The sequence below is a fragment of the Camponotus vicinus genome, unplaced genomic scaffold (genome assembly GCF_025532165.1).
Source record: "Camponotus vicinus isolate PSW18456_S1 unplaced genomic scaffold, iyCamVici1.0 SCAF_4, whole genome shotgun sequence".
NCBI lineage: Eukaryota > Metazoa > Arthropoda > Insecta > Hymenoptera > Formicidae > Camponotus > Camponotus vicinus.
In genome coordinates this window covers 22,970,130-22,982,755 of record NW_028141976.1, presented here as the reverse complement: position 1 = coordinate 22,982,755, position 12,626 = coordinate 22,970,130, and the positions used below count along the sequence as shown (strand labels likewise).

Sequence of the window (12,626 nt, the reverse complement as noted above, 5' to 3'; positions counted from 1 at the left end):
CTAAAGATCTTAAGAGAAAGATCTATTAATCAATTAATAAACTCTATTATTTAATCTATTATACATATTATTATTATATTATTTAATCTATTATTTATATAATCAATTTCATATAAAATCAGGATATTGTCAGAAATATTTGACTATTTTGGAAAAATTCAAATTCAATTTTAATAAAAATAATAAATGTAATAATAATCTTGGAGATCATAGCATAGAATTATCAAATTTCTCTACTTGTCAATCAAATCATATGCATACAAGATTTTCTCTATTTGTCAATCAAATCATATGCATACAGGATTTTATCAATTACAATTTCACTAAAAGGAAATAAATAAAAGTAAAAAAACTTGTACATACCTGATACCAACCATGATCCCATCATACCTGATTTTCACGATCAACGAAGTCTAAGTAGTAATGCAGATTTTGATGAAAAAGAGCAATTCGTCAACCTCTGTAGACCAATAGAATCTCTGACAAGATAACTGCGTGGATGTGTTAGAGGGTTGACGGCGCCCGCGCGTACAGAACATCGTCAGGGTTTTCTGTCAGTCCTTTTCCCCTCTTCAACGGACATCTTCAACAGTCGCGTGACATGCTGACATAAAACGGTTCGTCACTACGTAGCTGTCGTCCCGGTCAGAATGACTAGACGAGTGTCAGTATCGATTCACCTGGCTGTTGGTTATGCCACATTATACGAAGCATTTCCGGCCGCGGAAGATGTATGAGAGGATTTATTAATCAAAATGGGCAAATAAAATGTAGTGTATATCGTTGAAGGATGCACAACTTTCGGCAATTTTTACTTGGTATATTTATACTCACAACATCTCACAGCACCTGCGGACAAAGTAAGCTCGTTAATAAAATAATTATGCTTAATTAATGCATTTTTATTAAAATTTATATACATATACATATATATGTATATATATATATGTATATGTATATGTATATGTATATGTATATGTATATGTATATGTATATGTATATGTATATGTATATGTATATGTATATGTATATGTATATGTATATGTATATGTATATGTATATGTATATGTATATGTATATGTATATGTATATGTATATGTATATGTATATGTATATGTATATGTATATGTATATACATACATATCATCTCTTATTAAAATATTAAAGATATGCACGTGTATATGTATACATATATATATACATATATATGTATATATATATATGTATACATATACACATGCATATCTTTAATATTTTAATAAGAGATGATATGTATATACACATATATATAATTTATATATTTATTATCATCTCTTATTAAAATATTAAAAATATACACGTGAGAAAATAGATTAAATATAAACGCAATTAGATTAAGTCAATAACAAGTAAAAAATTTTACAAAGATATTCCTTATTTAACAATAAATTAGAATTAATTTAAGAAAAGTAAATTCAGATTTTATTCTTTATCCGAATAATCATATTTTAACGTTAAAACTAAAAAAATTAATATTTGGAAAGTAAACTTGATTAGAGATGCTGGAAAACGATACATTTTGATGTATCATTATCTGTATATTTTATATATGAAAGACAATATTATATTTCCAGATGTTACAACAGCTGATGAACAAAGTTCTATGAAGCCAATGATACCTGCAGAAATGAAAATAACGTCATGGAATGTAAGTTTAACTATTATAATCGTGATTAAAGTAAAAAGTAACATTTATAATAAAACGTATTTAATTTAAACAAAAGAAAATTGTATGTGATTAATAAAAAAATTCTTGCTCTTGCGGCTGCACATATTTTGAGATACGTAGGTAATTTTTGAAATATATGTATACATATATTTTAAAAATACTATAATTAGAGTATAATAACAATACAATAACAATATAATAATATAATAGTATAATAAAGCGAATAATATAGAAATAAACTTTTGCTGTTTATTTTGCGCGCAACCAAACTTTATTATATCAAAGGAAACTGCTCTCTAAAAGTGAATCAGTGTATTATCACTGTAATCAGTGCTGTACTTATAACTGTTTGTAATTAGTGAGTATTTACTGTTTTTCAGTGATAATACACTGATTTAGTCTAGTGAAAGTAGTATATATACTACTTTCACTAGAGTGAATCAGTGAATTATCACTGAAAAACAGTAAATACTCACTGATTACAAACAGTTATAAGTACAGCACTGATTACAGTGATAATACACTGATTCACTTTTAGAGAGTGTGTTTGACATAACAGAGATAAATATAACATTTGTATGCTTCGACGAAATTTATCAACATTTTCCGAAAAAATATATAAGATAGTGCGCTACGTTTCCTATATAGTTTATTAACTAAAGAAATATTTAAACACAACTTAATTTTAATCAACGTATCTGGCATTTATCCTGCTATATATTTAATTGTAAGTTTAAATTTTTATACGTAAAATATTTTAATACACAAAACTTTACATTATCAAAATAAAAAATTGATCCAAAATTGAATTAAATATTTTAATAAGTAATTTTAATTACGAATTGGCAATATATATATTACACGTGTATTATAAAATATCTTATTTTGTTGTGCCCTTCATATGACACATTAAGTGCACATCTTTATGATTTCATTTTGTGATGAACGATAAGAATATGGCATGAATGTTACAATATGACATTCTCAACAGAAAATATATACATATATTACACCTTTATTACGTAATAAAAATAGCCTATGCATTTCTTATACGATGATTATTCATAACTGAATTTATGTGTCTGTCAAGTATAAAATATTTATTGATTTATTAATTATACCAATTATCAATATTAATTTATCTTCTTCAATGTCTCTTCTCCACAACCCTAGTTATACTAATAAGAAAATAAAAAATAGGTTAATTAGATTAATTGTTTTTAAAATATTAATTTACATTTATATATGTAAGAAAGAATTACATTAATAATTTTTTAATGTTTTTTTCTTTCAAAATCTTTGTTATTATAATATTATATTAAGTAAATAAAAAGTAGATTAATCAGATAAACGTTAACTAATTCTTTTTCAAACTTTATTTAATATCTCGTATATTAAAGAAAAATTACGTTGAATAATATATACCAAAATACTATATACATGAAATTGTACTTATCACTATGTCATATTTCAAGTGACAATCCGTCACATAATTTATTGATCACTGACAAAATGTTCTACTTTTTTATATGGACGATATGAAAAACCTAGAATTACAAAAACACGCGAAGTCGTGTAAAAACCGTCATTATCACCTTTGCATGTGAATTTATTCCTTCAACTTGAGAGCTAATTTTGCTATAAAAATGTAGCATTTTATGTTTTATTGTAACTATAATATTGTTATTTTAATTAGTACAGTCTAAAGTGCTAACTATAGTACTAAATAATACGTATATGTGGTAAAAGAAAGTTAGTTATAGCAGATCAAAATATGGTCCAAATATGAAATACTTTAATTTAATTTAATTAAAAATGAAATACATAAAAAAAACTAAGAATAGAAGATAGTAATTACAAAATTCTCACTCTCTTATTAACATTTTTTATTTTAAAATACGTTAAAATTATTTTATTTTAAAATGCGTTAAAATTTATCTACAATATATTCTTATAATTTAAAATTTATTATGATAGAATGTTAATAGAATTAATAGAATTTAGAATACTAAATATGCAAAAAGAATTAAAAAATAATTATCTCACCGAGTACATGTATATATATATATATATGAAACATCTAGTTTTAAAGATGATCAAATTCATTTTTCAAGAGTTTTGAAATTCGATTTTCGTTGAGTATTTAATTTGGGTCTCTAATTTCTTTAAAAGTTTACACATTATATAACTATTATATATATATATATATATATATATATATATATATATATATATATATATAACTAGTTTATCTTTGAATGTGTCTCATTTAGTCAGAAGTTGTGAATAGTACCTTCCCGGTGGTATTGCGTGTTCTGCGTGACGTAGTAAACAAAAAGCCTTAATCGAGTAACTAAGCATGCTATTAGAGCTGTTATATTACGTGAGTATCGTGGCTACTAATAAAGTTTATCGAAAGGGAGGGGTATGATTATATATTTCCCGACATACATGTCGCGCATCTTGCAATCTTTATGGCGCTTATTAACGTGTTCGTGCAGGTCGATATCGAACGTTAAAATGTACAAACATTTAAATTGAGTATATGCAATTAACTGTGCATGGAACGATCCTGACACTATGATAACAAACGCGAAAAGATAATAATTAAAATAACTTTGAGGGCGTCTAAGCTTCATTATGGGATTTAACAATATCATATGTAGTGGTGTAAAAGAGTATACACGTTAAATAATCAATCCTTGAGCGCAATCTTCCCACCTTCTTATGATAATATTTGATAATAATGAATGATAATTACGATTCTTATAAAATAATAAATGTTATATAGCTTTCGTCAAATTTAGCTTGTAGAATTTTAGAAAGTTTTCATCTTTATTTTTAATTTTAAATATATGTGATGATTGTTATAAATTTTTATAAAAAAATCGCAATTCTATGTTTATCTTAAGCTACGTGAACATCGATTGCAACAATTGTTATAGGACATGCCATTTTCCGGATTAGTGCAAGAGAATGGAACATGGGTGGGAAAAGGTTATGCGTTTTACTTGCTTGAACTGCTTAGGTCTAAATTAAATTTCACATATACTATAATACCGCCTAAGCAGCATGTACTGGGCAATAATCGAAGTGGAATACTAAGTTTACTCTACGAGAGGGTAAGATGTTCTTCGTCATAATTGATTAGCAAATTCTTCTTCTTCATGCATAATAGAATGTAGATTACATTTCCGTTAATAAAATTAATTGAACAAGCAATAGTAAATAAATATTTATCTAAATTGTTGAAAAATATAAATACCATTTCCCATTTGAACAGAAGGTGGACATGGCGGTGGCTTTCTTGCCTATTTTACCGGAAATGCAGAGGTATTGCACATTCAGCATAGTTTTGGACCAAAGCGACCTAACGGTGTTGATGAAGCGACCGCAAGAATCGGCAACTGGTTCAGGATTGCTCACACCATTTAATCAAACAGTTTGGCTATTGGTACTCACTGCGGTGCTTGTCGTAGGACCCATAATTTACATTTTTGCCACATTCAGGTTTGTCGAGAATTTCGGAGAATTGCAAGCAGAAAGTGAAAATTTTGAAACAACTGTTCTTAATATTATTAATCATTTCTAGGGCAAAATTATGGAAAAAACCTGACTCTGAGAATTATAGCTTGTTCTCTTGCGTATGGTTCGTGTATAGTTCCTTGTTGAAACAAGGAACGAATATAATCGCGACCACAGGTATGCGACTACCACGCTCTTTTAAATGAAAAGATCTTAATTATGCCATTTATATGTGTCTGACGTCTGTATTCTCTTAGGAGTTACACTTGCATGCAATTCTATTTTATAGTTAATTTGCACACGTTCATCATTTAACTCTTATATGGTTTTAATACGATTATTATGGCAACATATATTAATTTTTTATAATAACATGAAAGTGATAATGTAAGATAAATGTAACATAGGAATGTTATATATGCTCTCATTATATATTATATTATTATTAAAATAAATTCATGCCGATTACAGATACAACGCGAATTCTTTTCGCCACATGGTGGATATTCATCTTAATACTGACATCTTTCTACACGGCAAATCTTACTGCGTTCCTCACGAAACCACAGTTTACCTTGCCAATCAACAATTTGCAGGATATAGTACGCAAAGGTTATCAATGGGTTACTTATAAAGGACGCACCATCGATTTTGTGCTTTCTCACGTAAATCTCTTTGCAAATTTGCATCTAATATTTATAATTGGTAACGCAATGCTATGTTTTTTTATGATTTAAAACTGAGACTTGCTACAAGCATTATTCTGTTACATCGTATAACAAGTGAAATGTTCTTTAAACATAATTACCTAAACATTTTAAATATTTTTAGCATATTACAGACGAATTGAGTTTGTTAAATACTGTAAAATGGAAAGGCCAGTATATCACATCGTATGAATATCCGGTTAAATCCATTTTCAATGCTATAGAGAAGAGTAAGTATTAACAACGCGATAGATCTTCAAGCATGCGTTAATACTAACAATAAGTTAAAACATATATGTATATATATATATATATATATATATATATATGTATATGTGTATTAATTCGTAGACAAATTGTTTCTCGGGGACACTCACTATCTCCAAAGCTTGATATTCGCAGATTACATCAATAAAACGCGCGAGGGTATGTTACATCAGAAAAGATGTACATACGTCATTATGCCCGGTACGATTTTCGTTACTAGTAGAGCATTCGCCTTTCCCGTAAATTCTACCTTGGAAAAACTATTCAATAAAGAGTAAGCATCAATTTTTTATGTTTGTATGAATTTTTATGGAAACACACACACATGTACAAACTTTTTGATTTAAAGAATTAATATGATTAAAGACGAATATTTTTCTAATTATTGATCTATATTCTTACAACAGTTTTTAAGATTTAATTAAATAAAAATATCACATAATTTACGTAAATTTATTGAAATTGTCTAATTATTTTTTTTAACAATGCGATTTAATTAATGTTCTTCAATAAATTAATTATTGTTATTTTAGATTGCGGGCTTTAGTAGAATCCGGTATAATAATTCGTGAAAAATTGAAGGATCTACCACTAGCGCAAACATGCCCATTGGATCTTCGATCCACTGAGAGACAACTGTCATTTTCCGATTTGTCCTTAACCTTCAAAGTAATGGGCGCTGGTTATTTAATCGCGACGGTGATTTTCATTCTCGAATGGATGATCAAGTGGACGATGAACTCTTATAAACGATGGAAAAAGACCGGTAGGTGCACGCTCTGCTGTAAGTGGAAGCGAAGGTCAAACGAATCTGTGACTCCACAATTAGTGTATACCACGAAGAATCACTTGTTCAACAAACGGGCCAATTTGCAAAATATAAGTCCGCTATATCGGAATATTCCACCCGATTCCACTCCAGGAAAGAAACACAATATCAACGGACGCGATTATTATATTGTGATAGATCGCTATGGCGATCAAAGATTAATACCCATTCGCACGCCATCCGCGTTCCTGTTTCAATACACGGTATAGCAGAGAGGAACGACTTATATGTTATATAACCACTCTACTATAGGAAATTAATTTTGAAATTTATTGCAAAATTCGGACGTTTTAATCATACAAATGTTATATATTAAAATGTATGTATATTAAAATTTATACAATCCCTTTCTGCATAATATTTAACAATCTAATACATTATTCCAAATAATATAATATAAGAATATTCCATTTTACTTATATTACTGAAAGTGGAACATTTCGCGAAAATGAGTTTTTTTTTATTCTTATTTTTTATTACGAAATTTGCATCAAAAGCATTAGAAAATAAATCTCATTAGATTTTAGAATCAAATTCAATTACATACATATTGTAATTAGATATGAAACTATGATCAGTGTGTTATTGAACTATTTTTATTATATGAAGTAGTAATAAACAAAAACTGGCTTGTAGAGAAAATTAATTTACAGTAATTAAAGAAGAAGAAAAATGACAGAAAAAATTGAAAGAGATGGAATTGATAATAATTGCAGAAAAATGATTGAAGAAGAAGAATTAAAGAAAAAGGGATACAAGAAGTAGATGAATAAAAAAACTTTTATTTAAAAAATTAATTTTTAGAAAGATTTCAGAAAAAGAAGCAGATGCGGAAGAAGATTTGAATAAGTTGAATAAAATAGAGAGAATTTGAAAAGAAAATAATCGGAGAAAACATCTAAAATATTTAATTATTATAAGAATGCGATTGTGTATTTGCATAGTTAGCAGATTAATAAGTTTATTGTTTAAATATTTATTTATATAAATTAATATAAAATTATTTATACCAGATTTATAAATAATATAGCTTTTATATGTTCTTTTTAATGCTATGGCAACATAAAATCTATACATTTTTTTTATATATTAATTTACTAAATTAGCACTAATTTAATCAAACAATAACAAAAGTAAAATAAATTTATTTAAATATTAATTTATTTGGATGTTGAAAGGACAATTGCAATATAAAAAATCTTTTATAATTCTCTCTTTTAATTTATATCAAAATATCTTAAATTTTCCTAAAAAATATAAATTTTGTTTTCTATTCTTCTAAAAGAAAATAATAAATTATTTACAGCCAGTGTGTAAATAGACCATTGTAACTACTTGCAATAAGATAAAATATATATTTTGAAAATAGTATTTATCATACTCACCAGTGCCGAATTTTTGTAAACGTCACCGAATTTCTGCGATGGCCAATCACCCGTCGAAATATCAATCAGTGTCTGTAAATAAATAATTAACAATATAAGTTACAATAAAAATTAAAACAAATAGAATTTTAGGAATATCAACAAAAGCGTATATCAATTAGAATGTACTTGAGTGTAAGAAATTGTATCAATAAATTATTTATTCTAAAATTTACATTAACATGCAAGCCTAATCTCGTAATCTGAGAAAAATGTTATATCAGAAAATTGTATTAATCTAAACCACTCTCGCACAAGTGTTAAAACAACAAATGTCACAGATATTGCATTTCACAGCTGGTACATACTTATTACTCAATCGTTCAATTGATTAAGATAAAAAGAACGAAGCTCTTTTTTCTTCTAATTATTAAAACGCTTTTGAAGCATTTGTAAGTGCAATGTATCCATCATCCGCGTTCGATCACTACATTATACGCGATTTTATACGCGGTTTAACTTGAAATTTATAAGAAAATTAAACCTTCCCTCTCTTTTGGAATAATGAAAAAGAAAAGAGGCTTACCGAAAAGTCTATCTATATCAGTCTATCAACCTAAGAGAACACGCTTTTGGTTCCGATTCCCTGCTTTATTTTTAATCTGCGCACACACTTGCAACGAGTTACTCGTTTCGAATCGCCATTTGCAAAAGACGTATATCTTAGTGCGTATACCCGCCAAGAGTGGCGCTGTAACTCGTCCTTATATGACGTATGCAGACGTTAATATATATATGATGCATAAATTTAAATTCACAAATATAAATGATAAGAAGATTATAAAAGATAAGAGAACATCTATATACGTCATATGTGTAAGTATATAAATTCAATTATGTGGGTGTCCATATAAAACCACACATACATTTCAGGCATGTTTGTTGTATTATTGACACATCTCTTATATCAAATATTATTTCTTATATAAACATTTTATATTTTATCACATTAAGATCTTTATATGCATATTTATGCTTTTCTCGCTCTTGTTTTGACAATTTACAAATAATAATATTTTTGTCTCATACAAGCGAATTTACTTAAAATTCTTATATTGAGTATTCAGAGATATTTCTATTCATAAAAATCAAGGAAATCTTATCTCTCTGTGTAGATAATAAATATTTAATAAGATACAATTCTTATTGTTGCAAAAGCTAAAGTTTCCAATTGAAGAAAATGAGGAAAAAAATTCAAAAGAAGAGAAATATCATTTAGCAGTCACTATGCATTATACAAATGTAGGACACTAATATGTATATTTAAGATATTAATTTCTTTATTTTATTCGGCACATTTTTTCATATTATTCTATATTTTTTATTCAAATTATTCTATATTTTTTTTCCAATTTTATTCTAAAAAGAGAAAAAGTGATAGAAAGGTATAGGCTTCTGCAACAATGAATGGCATCATATGTACATATTTATTATTCTCGCATAAAAGTAGAATTTCCATAATCTTTAGAGTGCTGCATTATGAGGAATATCTCTAAAAATACTCAAGAAGAATTTTAAGTATGAAAATTCAATGATATAAATAATCGACGAAGCTCTTCGAACACAACAGTGTTTTTTCGATCGTTGGTATACTATCTCGTGCAATATCACCAGAGTTTCCTCAGGATGCTAAAGCAACTTGTCATTTGTGCGAGTCTGATTTTCTTGAGTCATGCTTGTTTGATTACGAATTGTCCACGTGGTGGAAAAAGGAGTGATATCGCGCCTTTTTTGAAAACTGTCACACGAGAAGTAATATATATATAATTTTCTCTTTAGTGTTAAATATACTATATAACACAATTATTTTATAGATAAATATCTAATAAATCTATCAAAAATAAATATACATACTTAATATAATTAAAATTTGTTTATACTTTTTACACATTTATTTATATATTTATGATTATCATTATAGAATTACATACGATTTTAGTACATTAATAAAATCTAATATATTGACAATTTGAAAGTTTAAATCCCTAAAAAGAATTTAAAAATGATTAATAAAATCCACAGAAATAAGTATATTGCAGAGAGAAAGAGAGAGAGAGAGAGAATTTCAGCAAAATAAGAAATTTGTTATAAACTTATTTACTTTAATTTTTTATCTATTGTTTATCTTTTATATGGAATTATTATTAATTATTGTTAACACTTAAACTAGAAATTTACGTAAATACATATTTTAATAAAAAGTAAATAGAAATAGAAAAATAATACTAAGATCGAAATGTTTTATTATATATAAATAGGAAACTATACATATATATATACACATCCTTTACATAAATTATGCTTCCTATTCTCGTATCTGCATATGATAAAGCAATATTGATTTTTTATTTTTTTAAATATTTATTTATATAAATATCTGAAATTTACGAGTAATTTTATTTTATTTTTATTATTTACATGTAAATATATAATACAATATACAGTTCTGTTATAGTCGAATCATTATACTATTTTTCAATCATTATAATATTTTTTAAATACAGTGTCCCTCGTGTGGCCCCAACCATATGGGTCAATGTTTCGGACCTCGCATCTGCTGTGGTCCCAAAATCGGTTGCTTCATAGGAACACCTGAAACATACCGTTGCAGAAAAGAAAGCCTATACACTAAGCCCTGTATCGCTGGATACGCAATGTGTCGTGGAAATACAGCGCGATGCGCTTCAAACGGTTTGCTCGCAAGGTAAGCATAAGGAAACAATTAAACTTTAAAGAAAAAATAATTACTTTTTAAACAAAATTTATATTGTATATATATATATATATATATATATATATATACAATATAAATTTTGTTTAAAAAGTAATTATTTTTTCCTTAAAGTTTAATTGTTGTAAAGTTTAATTTTGTATATATATATATATATATATATATATATATATATATATATATATATAATATATAATTATATATTATGTAAAAATATGCTATAATTTATTTAATTATATATATTATTCTATCTAGAATCCTGCTATATGGATACATCGTGCAAAATTTCTGATGTGGCTGATCGCGAAATCGATACTGATTTGTATATGATACTCTCAGGCAATGAAGTATCTAATGAAATACTTCAATTATGTAAAATTTCAAATTTTCACTAATCACTCTTTGATGTTTCAATTCATATAAAAATATAATTATATTATCTTAACAATATAAAAGAAATAATAAAAAGAATTAATTAAAGAACGCAGAATTATTAATTGTGTACCTGCAAACATATAATTTTTGTTTTCTTATTTATTCAATATATTAGTATATGTTTTTATTATGTAAATATAATAGAAATTTTTTATTTAATTTGCATTTTAATGCATTGAAAATAAATATTATATATTAACGTTAAACAATTTTAATTTTAATATTATTATAATATTATAAAATGCACGTTATATGAATGTAAAAATGGATATAATTATATCGATGCATATATAAATATATCATGTCCTCTCTGAAAAAAAATATATTAATTTTTATATTATTTTGACATATCATTTGAATAATAAAAAACGAGTAAGAAAAATGTAAATATAAATTATTATATCAATATTTTATCATTCTATATATGTTAAAAAAAATTCTCATGATAATACTTGCAAAATTGAGATAATCCACAAAATGATATTATAAATTCTCGCAAATAACATCAACTTTTTTTGTATTATTTGTTTTTAAAAATTATTATTTAATAAATATAACAAAAAAGACTAAATTATAAAGACATATTATTATATATAAAGGCATAAAAATTAATATATTATTAAAGACATATAAAAATTTATTATAATAATTTATAGATTTATACATAAAAACTTATTGTAATTTATTAGAGGTGTCCAGCGATTTAAGAAGAACTTTAATAAATATTCAAGAATAGAAAATTTGACATATTAATTTGTAAATCAAAAAATTATTACATAGTTAGGTTATTTTATAGTTAAGATAAATCAACAAAAAGTTAAATATTAAAGATTTTTGGGAAAAAAACTTGTGTTCTAATTACTACGTTTCATTAAAGATCCTTAGTATGCGTTTTTTAACTTTATATTAATTTGTATTTCAAAAATTAAAAAAAATTCTAATTACGTGATAATACTATACAATCCAATCATACCACGCAATTTTTAATGCTACAAAATTT

At 25.9% G+C, this 12,626-nt stretch overlaps 1 protein-coding gene, 1 long non-coding RNA gene and 1 pseudogene across 6 annotated transcripts; 2 read left to right on the top strand and 1 right to left on the bottom strand.

Annotated features, from left to right (window-relative positions):
* Positions 1-221: 221 nt before the first annotated feature.
* LOC145971027 (uncharacterized) lies at positions 222-9,092 on the bottom strand. The gene is made up of 3 exons (XR_014438727.1): positions 8,987-9,092; positions 8,422-8,493; positions 222-849 (listed from the first exon to the last, which is right to left on the bottom strand). It is a non-coding gene; the product is annotated as an uncharacterized LOC145971027 (long non-coding RNA).
* On the top strand, positions 377-8,583 carry Ir76b (Ionotropic receptor 76b). 4 transcript variants are annotated; one of them, XM_083098225.1, is made up of 9 exons: positions 377-860; positions 1,614-1,687; positions 4,654-4,830; positions 4,992-5,218; positions 5,301-5,410; positions 5,705-5,898; positions 6,065-6,170; positions 6,343-6,481; positions 6,741-8,583. In XM_083098225.1, exons 1-9 carry the CDS (start codon positions 791-793, stop codon positions 7,243-7,245), a joined length of 1,602 nt encoding a protein of 533 aa, XP_082954351.1. In that variant the 5' UTR covers positions 377-790; the 3' UTR covers positions 7,246-8,583. The 4 variants fall into 4 exon arrangements, with proteins under 4 accessions (XP_082954351.1, XP_082954350.1, XP_082954353.1 ...); XM_083098224.1 differs by having other exon boundaries at positions 6,292-6,481; XM_083098227.1 differs by lacking the exon at positions 4,654-4,830 and having other exon boundaries at positions 6,292-6,481.
* An 892-nt stretch (positions 9,093-9,984) lies between the features above and the next one.
* Positions 9,985-11,630, top strand: LOC145971025 (neurophysin 1-like; annotated as a pseudogene). The gene is made up of 3 exons (XR_014438724.1): positions 9,985-10,212; positions 10,965-11,164; positions 11,447-11,630. The product of XR_014438724.1 is annotated as a neurophysin 1-like (transcript).
* The last annotated feature ends 996 nt before the right edge of the window (positions 11,631-12,626 follow it).

Coding starts and splice junctions, on each gene's coding strand:
- Ir76b (XM_083098224.1), top strand. CDS start 791: ATGCACAACTTTCGGCAATTTTTACTTGGTATATTTATACTCACAACA. Junction 6,171..6,291: donor TTTCAATGCTATAGAGAAGA/GTAAGTATTAAC, acceptor ATTAATTCGTAG/ACAAATTGTTTCTCGGGGAC. Junction 6,482..6,740: donor GAAAAACTATTCAATAAAGA/GTAAGCATCAAT, acceptor TTGTTATTTTAG/ATTGCGGGCTTTAGTAGAAT.